A 13,567-nucleotide genomic window follows, 5' to 3' on the forward strand; every position below is an offset into this window, starting at 1 on the left:
GATGAGCCTTAGTGGATGCAAGACACTACTGGCAACATTCCTCAACAGCCATGAACAGAAATGCACTCACTTCTGCAGGTCAGGCTACTTCAGCTGTTGCACAACACTTAATGCGGTACGGTTTTAATAACTTCAGTCCCCTTAAAACACCTACTTCTCTCACTCACATGAACCTGTTGACTTAACCTCTTGGTTGACTTACGAGGACTGCTTGTCATGATCTCCTGCACCTGCCCTTTAATTCAGATGGTCTGTTCCTGGAAGCATTTTGAACCGATCCTGTATGGCGCCATTTTTCAATCAATTCCTGTATGATGCTTTTTGTCGGCGCAGAACGTCCTGCAAAATTTTCCTGAAACCAATTCTTTGTTTTCACGAAAGATGCAGTGCGAATGAACGCTTCAATAATGGCATCACGCTCGGGTAACGAATACGGCATTTTCACACACATCAACCCGGCTTCACACAGCTAGGCCTTTTTCTCAAGTGGGCTAAACAAGTTTCACTTGCTGTGGCTGCAGGTGTTTTACACAACAAAAAAGTTCTGCGCAGTGTTGGTACATGAGAGGAAATGATTAGATCATGCGCGATTGCTTGGACGACGTTGCTCGTTTTCCATTATTATTGACGCGCGTGGACACTCGGGAACATTTTCATTGCGTACGACGGGCAGGTTTTAGGTGCCGCACCTTCAAATGGTTCAAATGGCTCTAAGCACTATGGGACTTAACATCTGAGGTCTTCAGGATTCAAACCTGCGACCGTAGCAGCAGCGTGGTTCCGGACTGAAGCGCCTAGAAACGCTCGTCCACAGCTGCCGGCTGCCGCACCTTGTATTTCTGTTTCTACAATTTCTAATTGTAGTCGTAAGTACATATTGTCGCATTCTCAGCAGTGCTAGTTTTTAAGGTTAACATTTTATCGAGTAGTAATTTCTTCGTTAGCTGGTAATACACTGAAGCGCCAAAGAAACAGATACAGGCATGCGTATCCAAATACAGAGCCGGCCGCGGTGGTCTAGCGGTTCTACACGCTCAGTCCGGAACCGCGCGACTGCTACGGTCGCAGGTTCGAATCCTGCCTCGGGCATGGATGTGTGTGATGTCCTTAGGTTAGTTAGGTTTAGGTAGTTCTAAGTTCTAGGGGACTGATGACCACAGATGTTAAGTCCCATAGTGCTCAGAGCCATTTGAACCATTTTTTGAACCAAATACAGAGATACGTAAACAGGCAGAATACGGCGCTGCGGTCTCCGATGCTTATATAAGAGTACAGGTGTCTGGCGCAGTTGTTAGATTGGTTCAGATGGTTCTGAGCACTATGGGACTTAACGTCTGAGGTAATCAGTCCTACTTAAGCCTAACTAACCTAAGGACATCACACACATCCATGCCCGAGGCAGGATTCCAACTTGCGACCGTAGCGGTCGCGCGGTTCCAGACTGTAGCGCCTAGACCCGCTCGGCCACTCCGGCCGACTGTTAGATTGGTTACTGCAGCTACAATGGCAGGTTATCAAGGTTTAACTTAGTTTGAACATGTGTTATAGTCGGCGCACGAGCGATGGGACACAACATCTCCGAGGTAGCGATGAAGTGGGGATTTTCCCGTACGACCATCTCATGAGTGTACCGTGAATATCAGGAATCCGGTAAAGCATCAAATCTCCGACATCGCTGCGGGCGAAAACAGATCATTCAAGAAAGGAACCTTCAACGACTGAAGACAATCGTTCACAGTGACAGAACTGCAAACCCTTCCGCAAATTGCTGCAGCTTTCAATGTCGGGTCATCAACAAGTGGAAACATGCGAACCATTCAACGAAACATCATCGATATGGGCTTTCGGAGCCGAAGGTCCACTCGTGTACCCTTGAAGACTACACGACACAAAACTTTACGACTCGCCTGGGTCCTTCAACACCGACATTGGACTGTTGATGACTGGGAACATGTTGCCTGGTCGGACGAGTCTCTTTTCAAATTGTATCGAGCGGATGGACGTGTAGGAGTACGGAGACAACCTCATGAATCCATGGATCCTGTATGTCAGCAGGGAACCGTTGAAGCTGGTGGATGCTCTGTAATGGTGTGAGGTGTGTGCAGCTGGAATGATATGGGAGCCCTGATACATGTAGATAAGTCTCTGATAGGTGACACATAAGTAAGCATCCCGTTTTATCACCTGCATCCATTCACGTCCATTGTGCATTGACGGACTTGGCCATTACAGCAGGAGAGTGCGACTCCTCAAACGTCCAGGATCACTCTTCTGAGTTTAAACGTGTCCGCTGGCCACCAAACTCCCTAGACATGAACGTTATTGAGCATATCTGGGATGCGTTTCAACGTGCTGTTCACAAGAGATCTCCTCCCCCTTGTACTTTTATGCATTTATGGACAGCCCTGCAGTATTCATGGTGTCAGTTCCCTCCAGCACTGCTTTAGACATTATTCGAGCCCATGGCACAGCATGCTGCGTCACTTCTGCGTGCTCTTGGGGGCCCTACACGATATTAGACAGGTGTATCAGTATTTTTGGCTCTTCACTGTAGTAATAGTCAATAATTTTAAAAATAACGTATATCTTTAATTAAACAATTAATTTTTATGTTGGCCAGACAGGGGGGAGATCTTTTTTCAATCCCTTCAGAGAACACACAAGCGTACATAACAGAATTACCTTTCCGGATAACCTCCGCGCGTCTAAGCATAAAGTACTAGACACGCCGCAGTCTGGAAATTCTAGATCAAGCCCCCGAAAGTTTAATATAGCGACAAACATACAGATTTACAGAAATAAAGAGATACCCAGGTCACCTTCTTAGTAACCAATTAGAGTCAGCTGAGCAATATTTTTTTAACATTTTCGATGCTGTATTGTAAGATTATGTAAGGAAATGGAAGAGAGTGCAGATTACTAAGTTGGTTGGATTATATATAAAGTGTACACATAGAGACATATAGGCGCTTAGAACAGCCTTTAGGTACCATGTCATTATCCCAAACCTTACAGGTAACCTACAGCATGTGTAAACGTCTCATTTTATAACGAATACACACATCAAAAAAAGTTTTACATCACCCCGGTTCCGAGAGATGTGGAACCTGTACAGAAAATTGGAATAGAGATCAACATAAACATCAATTCCGTCCTTTTTATTGCTCACGAAAGCCACACATTGCGTGTTGTACCGCCATACAGCGAGTCCTTCAAAGGTGGTGGTCCAGATTGCTGTACACACCGGTACCTCTAATACCCAGTAGCACGTCCTCTTGCATTGATGCATGCCTGTATTTGTCGTGGGATAATATCCACAAGTTCATCAAGGCACTGTTCGTCCCACTCCTCAACGGCGATTCAGCGTAGGTCCCTCAGAGTGGTTGGTGGGTCATGTCGTCCGTAAACAGCCCTTTTCGATCCATCCCAGGCATGTTCAATAGGGTTCATGTCTGGAGAACATGCTGGACACTTTAGTCGAGCGATGTCGTTATCTTGAAAGAAGTCATTCAAAGATGTGCACGATGGGAGCGCAAATTGTCGTCCTTGAAGACGAATGCCTCGCCAATATGCTGCCGAAATGGTTGCACTATCGGTCAGAGGATGGCATTCACGTATCGTACAGCCGTTACGGCGCCTTTAATGACAAGCAGCGGCTTACGTCGGCCCCACATTATGCCACCCCAAAACAGCAGGAAACCTCCACCTTGCTGCACTCGCTGTACAGTGTTCAGCCTGACCAAGTTTCCTCCAAACACATCTCTGACGATTGTCTGGTTAAAGGCATATACGACAGTCATCGATGAAGAGAGAGTGATGCAAATCGTTAGCGGTCCATTCAGCGTGTTGTTGGGTCCATCTGTACCGCGCTGTATGGTGTCGTGGTTGCAAAGATGGACCTCGCCATGTACGTCGGGAGTGAAGTTGCGCATCACGCAGCCTATTGCGCACAGTTTGAGTCGCAACACGACGTCCTGTGGCTGCACGAAAAGCATTATTCAACTTGGTGGCGTTGCTGTCAGGGTTCCACTGAGCCATAATCCATTGGCAGCGGTCAACTGCTGCAGTAGTAGCCCATTGGGCGAGGCATGTCATCGAAAGCTCCTGTCTCTCTGTATTTTCTCCATGTCCGAACAACATCGGTTTGGTTCACTCCGAGACGCCTGGACACTTTCCTTGTTGAGAGCCCTTCTTGGCACATAGTAACAATGCGGATGCGGTCGAACCGCGGCATTGACCGTCTAGGCATGGTTGACCTACAGACAACACGAGCTGTGTACCTCCTTCCTGGTGGAATGACTGGAACTAATCGGGTCGGACCCCCTCAGTCTAATAGGCGCTGCTCATGCATGGTTGTTTATATCTTTGGGCAAGTTTAGTGACATCTCTGAACAGTGAAAGTGACTGTGTCTGTAATACAATATCAACAGTCAACGTCTATCTTCAGGAGTTCTGAGAACTGGGATGATGCAAAACTTTTTTTGATGTGTGTATATACTTTGCACCCAGCACGCAACGGATATCTCATATGACAGTCGTTTATTATTTGATCGTCCAGTGCATTAATTTGAACCTTTATCATCATATTACCATGAGGGGTTGTAGCTGTAACAGACTCCGTCTCATCCGTCAGCCATAATGCTAATAAGGACCTAGGACTCAGTTCAGCTACTTGTTTTTCGTCATTGCTATTTCCCTGAATGTCCCCGTTTATAATAGTTTGCTGACACACAACATGGATTGCAGAAATCCTTCACGCGCTGTCATGACCTATCCACAAACATATTACATTACTTTTTATAATACACCATTTACATTCGACTCTGCAGTAGACACCTCGCACCCGGTATGACTCGTGTCACAATTATATTGTTCCTGAAGTAAGTTTACCACCGTGTGGTTTTTCATGGGTGGTACTTTGCGGGGCCCTTCCTAGGTCTGGCCGGCTTAACATTCGCGCTCGCACCATTGTGATTTTCTCTTTTCTTCATGTTGCTTGGATAATTAAAGATATGGGTTACTTTTAAAATTTTTTGACTGTTACTGTAATTGCCTCACTGTGCAATAAGCAATCAGTATGTATGCCTATAGATTTTATATGCAGCGTAAGCCCATGGTGATTTTAAATGTAGGTCAGTTGGCATTCCTTGTTGTTATACCGGGCATTTTGAAAAATGCATCTTTATTTCTGGTGCACCGCTGTTCATTGCTTATAATTTCGGATGTGTTCATTTAGCATGTACTACTTGCGCCACCCAATGATGAGATAGGTAACTTTTTAGCGGATATGCCGTCCCTATTTTAACACTCCGCCCGTAGTGTAGTGCTGTGTGGCGAGCATGAGAGAGTCTTGTTCGACGCCGATTTGCATCGATGGCACGATGATGTCATTAACTGTGTGCGTTTTCTCAGCTGCGTGTTTTTTTATCGAGACACATATGTGTGCGGAGTGCCTTTTGTGCTTTGTAATGTAACATGATGGATGGATGGATGGATGGAGAGGGTTTTAAGGGCGCACGACGGCAAGATCTTCAGCGCCCGCTCAGTAACAGATTGAGACGGGTGTCAAGAAAAGACTCAGAACAATAAGATAAAACAGAACGTAAGACACAGGAAGCAAGCTTGGAAAAGCGTGGGACGAAGCATGCAGCCAGTAGTAAAACATGGACAACCCAGGAAGAAAGTGGTTAGAGGGAGCTAAAACAATATAGCAGGTGGAAGTGACTGGCTGACCGCAAGGAAAAAAGGGAGGAGCCAGCCACTCTGCAATACACTAAAACCTCCAGCCTAAAAGTTTAGGCCAGAGTCCAGACAAATCACAAAACTTTAAACCCTAGACACACACGTCTCATCATTAGCTAAAACACAGGGCAGATCCCCATCAACTTGTGCTTCTGCCCTTGCATCACGGTATAAAATGCAGCCTGTTAAAATGTGCCGGACAGAGATGTGCACGCCACAAGCATCACAAAACGGGGGATCCTCCTGCAGTAATAGAAAGCTACGTGTGAGAGGACAGTGCCCAATCCGAAGACGCGTGAGGGTCACTTCTTCCCGCCTGAGCACCCGGCAGGAGTTACACCACGGCCGATTTGTAGACTTCAGCAACCGCAGTTTATTGGCCTGCACCGCCAGCCATTCTTCCTCCCACAACTCCATGCACTTCTTGTGGAATGCAGAAATGACAGACTGCAAGGGAATAGGACACTGGACCACATCCTGCTCTCTGCAGGCCTCCTTGGCAGCCCGATCGGCCTGTTCATTGCCCCATATTCCTACATGACCAGGCACCCAGCAGAAGGACACCTCCTTACCCCGCCGATGGAGCAAGTACAGTTGGTCATATATCAGCTGGACCATCTCCTCAGTCGAGTACAGATTCTGAAATGATTGTAAGGCACTAAGAGAATCGGAGCAAAGGAGAAATCGATTGCCCCTAACACGATTCATCCGCTCCAGTGCCTTCAGGATCGCGTGGAGCTCCGCTGTGAAAACGGTATATTCATCAGGGAGGCGAATCCGGGTAACGTGATCAGGGAACACTACAGCACAGTCAAGGAAATTCTCCTGTTTGGAGCCATTAGTGTAAACGACGGCCGGCCGCGGTGGTCTAGCGGTTCTAGGCGCTCAGTCCGGAAGCGCGGGACTGCTACGGTCGCAGGTTCGAATCCTGCCTCGGGCATGGATGTGTGTGATGTCCTTAGGTTAGTTAGGTTTAAGTAGTTCTAAGTTCTTGGGGACTGATGACCACAGATGTTAAGTTCCATAGTGCTCAGAGCCATTTGAACCATTTTTTTGTAAACGACGGTAAAACCGTGATGCGAATCTAAAATAAAAAACTGGAATGTAAAATCTGGTGTACTATCTCTCTTAAAATTAGTCAAATCTAAAACAAGTCTGGGTCTCCGGAGGAGCCAAGGTGGAAATCTGCTCCAACCGCGACGGAAAACGTGAAGAGCAGCCATATCCATCGCAGAGAGGCAATCCTGTGCACGAATCCCATAGTGCCGCGTCGCTCGTTGCCAGTTATGAAATAGCCGTGCCAGAGGAAGCTGAGCCACGTTATGGTATGCAGATGTGTTTGGTGTGGACAAAGTTTTATACGCCTGGCGCACCGTAAGTAGCCGCCGCCGCATATGAAGTGACGGTCCACCAGCCTCTGCACAGAGGTTTGGTATAGGGCTAGTTCTGAATGCCCCAGTGGCCCTTCATGGTGCACAACGTCCAACATCTTTAAGTAAGAAGGCCTCGCAGACCCATACACCGTGCACTCATAATCGATCCGAGATCGCACAAGCGCCCTGTAAAACTGGAGCAGACAAGTCCTGTCGGATCCCCATGTAGTGAGGCTAAGACATTTTAAAATACACTGCTGGCCACCGTAAACGCAACACCAAGAAAGACAAGAGGTAGCACAACAAAATTTATTTTGTAGATAACACGTTGACCAAGTATCAAATGATTACGTTTGCAGACGTCTGTGACATGTGGTTCCTGCCAGAATCAGTAGCCAGAGTAGCCGCCATTGTTGGAGGTCAACGCTGCCACACGTCTCGGCATTGAGTCAAAGAGACGTTGGATGTGTTCCTGGGGTACAGCAGCCCAAGCAGCTTCCACACGTTGCCAAAGATCATCTGGTGTGGCAGCTGGGGGTGTAATCTGGGTCTCTCGTTGAGCAACCATGGACCACATGTTTTCTATCGGCGAAAGATCCGGAGAGCGAGCCGGCCAGGGAAGCAGTTCATCTGGTTATTGACGAAGAACCTTTGGACAATGCGTGCCACGTGTGGTCGCGCATTATCCTGTTGAAATATGGCTGTGGCCGAGCCCTGAAGGTAAGGAAGGACAACTGGCTCCAGCACCTCGGATATGTAGCGCCGGCTATTTAAAGTACCGGCAATGCGTACTAGAGGCGTGCGAGAATAATATCCAATACCGCCCCATACCATAATAGCCGGTGCAAGACCAGTGCGGCGGTGCATAATGCAGCTGTCCAGCATCCTCTCTCCACGGTGTCTCCACACTCGAATCCGACCATCGTGGTGCTGCAGACAGAAGCGTGCCTCGTCAGTAAAGACAACGTCATTCCATTCTGCCGTCCACATCCGTCTGTCATCACACCATTGGCGACGGAGACGTCTGTGGTTCTGCGTCAATGGTAGACGAAGCAATGGACGTCTTGCGGACAGACCACTCTGCTGTAAACGGCGTCGAATGGTACGCGCAGACACTGGATGTTGCGTTACAGACGCAATGTGCTGTGCTATGGTTCGGGATGTCACTGAGCGATCCGTCACTGCCATGAGCACAATTTGCCTATCAGCACGTGCAGTGGTGCACCGAGGTGAATGCGATCGACCACGTCGGTCCGTCGTACCCTCCTGCATCCAACGGTCACATATCCGCATTACAGTTGTTTGGTTTCGTCCAACACGACTAGCGATTTCTCTGTATGATAATCCACAATCTCTGTAAGCCACTATCCTTCCTCTGTCGAACTCGGATACTTGATCAAAAGATGTTCGCTGTTGTCTACGAGGCATAACTGATCGTCTTGTGAAACAACCACAAGGTAAACACACGTGCCGAACGTACACTCGTCGAAATCGCCAAGCCTTAAATGGCGCTATGAGGTGACGCCACAGGCGCGCGTGATGTGCGTCTGCGCTGAAATTCTAATCAGTTGCATATCTCATCGCTGCAAACTCATGGTGTAAATTTCACTCGATTCGGATGCTTCCTTCAGGGTGTTGCATTTACGGTGGCCAGCAGTGTAAAGCCTTAAGTGACCGTCGTTTCAGGTCTTTAAGATGAGATAACCACGTAAGCTTTGAGTCAAAAATGAGCACCAGAAATCTCACTGTGTCTTTAAAAGCGAGGACAGTGTCCCTTATCCACAACTCAGGAAAGGTTAAAAGCGAACGAGAACGGTGAAAAAGAATACATACTGACTTCTCGGTGGAAAACTTAAAACCACTCTTCTGCGCCCAGTCATCCAAACGTTTAAGAGTAAGTTGCAACTGACACGTTGTCGTTGCAAGGCTTGAAGAAGAGCAAAACAAAGAGAAATCATCCACAAACAAGGACCACTGGACGGGACTTTTCACTATGGAGGTAATGCTATTAATAGCGATGGCAAAGACAGTCACTCTTAAAACGCTACCCTGACACTTTTGTAAGACGTACGTGTCATTTTGTATTTTATATAATAAGTTAAATTAATCGAAGTCTTCCCTCCCCCTCCCCCCCCCCCACTCCTCATTATCTTCATGTTCTCTCTCCTTAGATCAGATGATGACAGCCAACAGCATAAAATTGCTGAAACCGGTCATTTTGGAACAATGAAAGTTTCTATACTGCAATCGCAGCGTACGAAGTGTGCTCCTCATTCTTCATTTCCAATCGTACTGATCGCTCCCAAAGCACAGCATGTGTACTTTACACAGATATGAAGAGGCCTGCACAGGATACACAGTAGCGTGGAGAGGTCCATCAGAGCAGTAATTTAGCTGGAGACCACAAAAAGTACATTTTTATATTTTCTCCCTTTGCTATTTTAATATCCTGTGTGACATCTAAGAAATTGTTCTAGGGCTTGCTTTGTTGCTTGGTTTTACCCTGCATTCATCAACTATATTATACTGCTTCCTCCTGTTTCGGTTGTTCATTGCATAATTCTGCTTCAGAAACTCTCAATTATCTCTGGTTTTATTTTATGCAAGTCTCATTTGCAAATTTTCCTATGTACCTTTCATTTGGCAGGTTTGTCTACTTTCATACAATTCTCCATATTATAGGTCTGAATCTCGTTAATTTCTAGTTTTTTATAGTGTCACAGTTTTCACAAATAGTTGCGTAGCTAGTCAGAAAGGCATAATATTGCAAAGAATAGTTGTCTGGTGTTAAATTATGACTTTGATTTAACAGTTAAAATATTATGACTTCATATGTAAACGACAATTCCAGGGAAAACAGCTTCATCGAAATCCGTGCGGTTACTGGTTGATGCAGAGTACAGTTACGTCAATGGAGGCTGCAGTTTGATGACCCTTGCAATGATGACTGTTTTCAATCAGGTGTCACCAGTGATCGGATATACTTACCAATGTTACTTTAAGGTATGTACTAAAATGAATCTAGTACGTAAATGAATTTCTTTTATTTTCACCAATAATCACAAAGCTTTTGGTCCTTAGACTACAAGTCCGGTCAGTAGTTTATTACCAATGGTAATAGAGCCAGTATGTCAGAACGGCGGCTTAGTTTAAATCATATTTTAAATATGTGCGACGATGCTATGCTGATTCTGTGTATATTTTGTGACGATGCTACTATGGCTTTATTATTTTAGGACATGTTACAAGACGGATCTGAAGATGGTCATTGCTGACCGAAACTGGTAGTCCAAGGCCCAAAAATTTTGTGATAATTGGTGGAAAGAAATGAAAGTCATTCTACACTTCCGGGATCATTACTTTAAACCACGGCTATTTCGCAACTTTTGACATGTACATCTTTTTCAACATTTAAGAGAATAATCAGATGAGAGGGGAATGTATACCGTTACAGGACGTGGAAGGTAGAATGTGGGTGTAGAAGTTGGTTCCGATCGACCCACTGACTGATTCTGCGCGGCGTAGAAATAGGTTCTCGGGACACACTATAGTGGTGTGCACGTAAGATGGCGACTGTTAGCATGATGTGCAGTAGCAAGGGGCAGTATGGTAGTGTACCACGTGACGCTCCAGCCAGAAGTGTCTATATGCCGCGTCTGTCTGTAGCGTGTGTTTTGGGTTGCGCAGAAAATATTTAGCGGTTACTTTTATGTTAGTTCAGGTATGTTGAAGGTTCTTGGCTCCTGTTGTATTCATTCTGATTGGCATAAAGGAAACATGACGTTAACAACAAACGGAGAGGGGGGGGGGGGGGAGAGCAACAGTTGCAGGAGAACAATGACATAACTGTCAAAATGAATAGTTTACAAGAAAGGCAGAAAGCCAAACGACATTTTTCAAAAAGTACATAAAACAACAGTAAAAATATCTATGGAATTGAAAGTTGGCCTAATTGTGACAGTAAGGTTCTCTACGAAATACAAAAATTATTTCCTTCAAACAGCATCTCATTCACGCCCTTGCAACCCTTTAAGTAAATGTGTAAATGTGTCATTGTTCTTCCGACATTGTTATCGAAAGTAACAAATACGACTAAAGAATGTGTGTGGGAAAAAATGAAATACACTAGACTCTAGTTAATCCGAGCATTCCTGGCACATAATGGGTGCCGGCTTAGCGGAAGTGCCCGATTATTGAGTGTCTGAACTTTATTTTATTCATTTATTTTGTTTTTTATTTATTTTGAAAACATAGGGGATATAGTGTACTACTTTATTAAACCGAAGGATACAATTTTAAAACACAGAGGATATACTTTAATACATCCAAAAATACATTAATTTTCAAAGAAAACTTAGTCCTTGAGTGTATGTATACTGTACATAATTGTGCAGTAGTATCACTCACTATGAAACATATCTCTAATTTTTAACTGTCGCAATGATGATATGCGATGGTCGCATGTTTTATCACGCAACCGCTTTACAAGCATTACATCGGTACTGTATGTATCTGGTTGTTGCATAATGTACTCCAGGAAGACTTCGGCAGCTTCAGCACCAGCAGCGTGAGACATCTTCATGCTCTCTCTTCCTGTGTCCTCTTCTTCATCACTTTCATCATTACTTTCTTGCACGATTTTAATTATTTCTTCATATGTGAAAGTTTGGTCCATATCACAGTTGTCCTCATTCAGCCACTTAGTAACATCTTCATTATCAATTTCTTCTCCTCCTGGAAGGTTGTGGAACATGTCAGTGTACAAAGTAATTGATAATTCCGAATTGACTGGCTCATCGCTGTCATTCACTACTGGATCCAACTCAGCCTCAATGGATGGCCACAATTTTCTCCAGCTCTTCATTATGGTAGCACTCTCCACTTTATCCCATGCTTCGGCTGCTCGGAAAACAACATCACGTATGTTAATTGCTTTCCACGCCTTCAGCATAGTCTCGATACAGTCGTTTTCACTTTCGTTCAGCAAGGAGACAAGAAGTGAATGTCGATAATGACGTATAATTGATTCCAAAATTCCCTGGTCCGTGGGCTGAATTAGGGCTGTCACATTGGGTGGGCGAAAAAGTGCTTGTATACCATCGGACTTTAGAGAAACATCTGAAGAATAACTGGGAACATTACCAATTATAAGGATAGCTTTCAGTGGAAGCTTTTTCTTCTTTAGCTCTTTTCTCACTGCTGGTTCAAACGTTTCATGGAACCAACGATAGAATATTTGTCTGTCCATCCAGTCTCTCTTCTGACGAGGGGAAAGCCTCAGACACGGCCAACCGATTCGGCTCAAATTTGGCAGGTCGCTTGAGTACAACCTAAAACGAAGGAATCTAAGATATTTTGGGTCAACACCCCCGCAACTTTGAGAAAACTACCCCTAAAGGTTATGACGAGCAATCGACTCAAAATTGGAGGGATCGATAGATAATAGTAAATAGAGCATTTTTCATCATCAGGTACGGGGTCCGCAAACGCAAACTTTTCCAGAAATCGAGGTAAGAAACTTTTACAACTGCCGCTTCTGTACCCACATGGTAGACGCTTGTCGCCGTCAGTTCCGTTTCAGCCGCGCTCGCGAGTGGCCGCTGTTAACTGTTGCGCTGCACTTCAGTGTTTACATCTCTGTGCATGTGCTTCGCCGAGTGCCGTCCGTCCGTTAATCTCCGTGTTCGTTCCTGTTCCTTGTGATCTGATCGCTCTTTCTGGTCTCGCTGCTGCTACTTGGAATTTCGGTTGTTTAACCGAAATTGCTTCGCTGGATTAACCATGGCTACAAACCTCAGGAAGAATACTCTGGTATTTGCTTTTGACAGGGAATCCCGTCCTGTTCAGCCGACATCCCTGGAAACAGATGACTGGATTACACAGGTAATTGGTCTAAATTCTGAAACCGTTCATACCTGGCAACTAGATCAGGAAAAATACTGTGTTTTTGTCAAGTTAATCAGTGCTTCGACTGTTGATAAAGTGTTACGAAAGTGGGGCTATGAAGTAGATTTTGTGCATAGGCATGGTTATAAAAGTAAGGTTTCCATCTATAGAGCGGACATTCATTACAAAACCGTTCGTTTCTTGAATCTTCCCATTGAAATTGAAAATGATAAGATTAAGGAAGCTCTTTCAAACTACGGAGACGTTAAATCAATTGCAAATGAAAGATGGTCGCCTCGCTTTAAACTGCAGTGTTTTAACGGGGTCCGCTGTGTGGAGATGGACGTTAAGACGAATATTCCGTCTCACATAACTGTTTGTGGGTATAAGGCACAAATTGTTTATACAGGTCAGGAAGCTACATGTCATATATGTAACGAAACCGGCCACTTCAGACAGGAATGTCCGCGGCGAACTGTAGTTCTTAAAAGTAATTTGATACAGCGTCAGAAGCTTACCTTAAATGATCTGTTACCAAAGAATAGCCCGGAACAACTGGTTGAGGA

At 45.2% G+C, this 13,567-nt stretch overlaps 1 protein-coding gene across 3 annotated transcripts in view; it reads left to right on the forward strand.

The window, feature by feature from the left end:
* LOC126203847 (hydroxyproline dehydrogenase-like) overlaps positions 1-13,567 on the forward strand; it is a 176,674-nt gene that overhangs the window by 107,124 nt on the left and 55,983 nt on the right. For all 3 annotated transcript variants that reach the window (XM_049938222.1, XM_049938221.1, XM_049938223.1), the window contains one exon: positions 9,967-10,118. In XM_049938222.1, the coding sequence (XP_049794179.1) occupies positions 9,967-10,118 (152 nt within the window). The remainder of the gene's footprint in view (positions 1-9,966; positions 10,119-13,567) is intronic.

The sequence above is a fragment of the Schistocerca nitens genome, chromosome 9 (genome assembly GCF_023898315.1).
Source record: "Schistocerca nitens isolate TAMUIC-IGC-003100 chromosome 9, iqSchNite1.1, whole genome shotgun sequence".
Taxonomy (NCBI): domain Eukaryota; kingdom Metazoa; phylum Arthropoda; class Insecta; order Orthoptera; family Acrididae; genus Schistocerca; species Schistocerca nitens.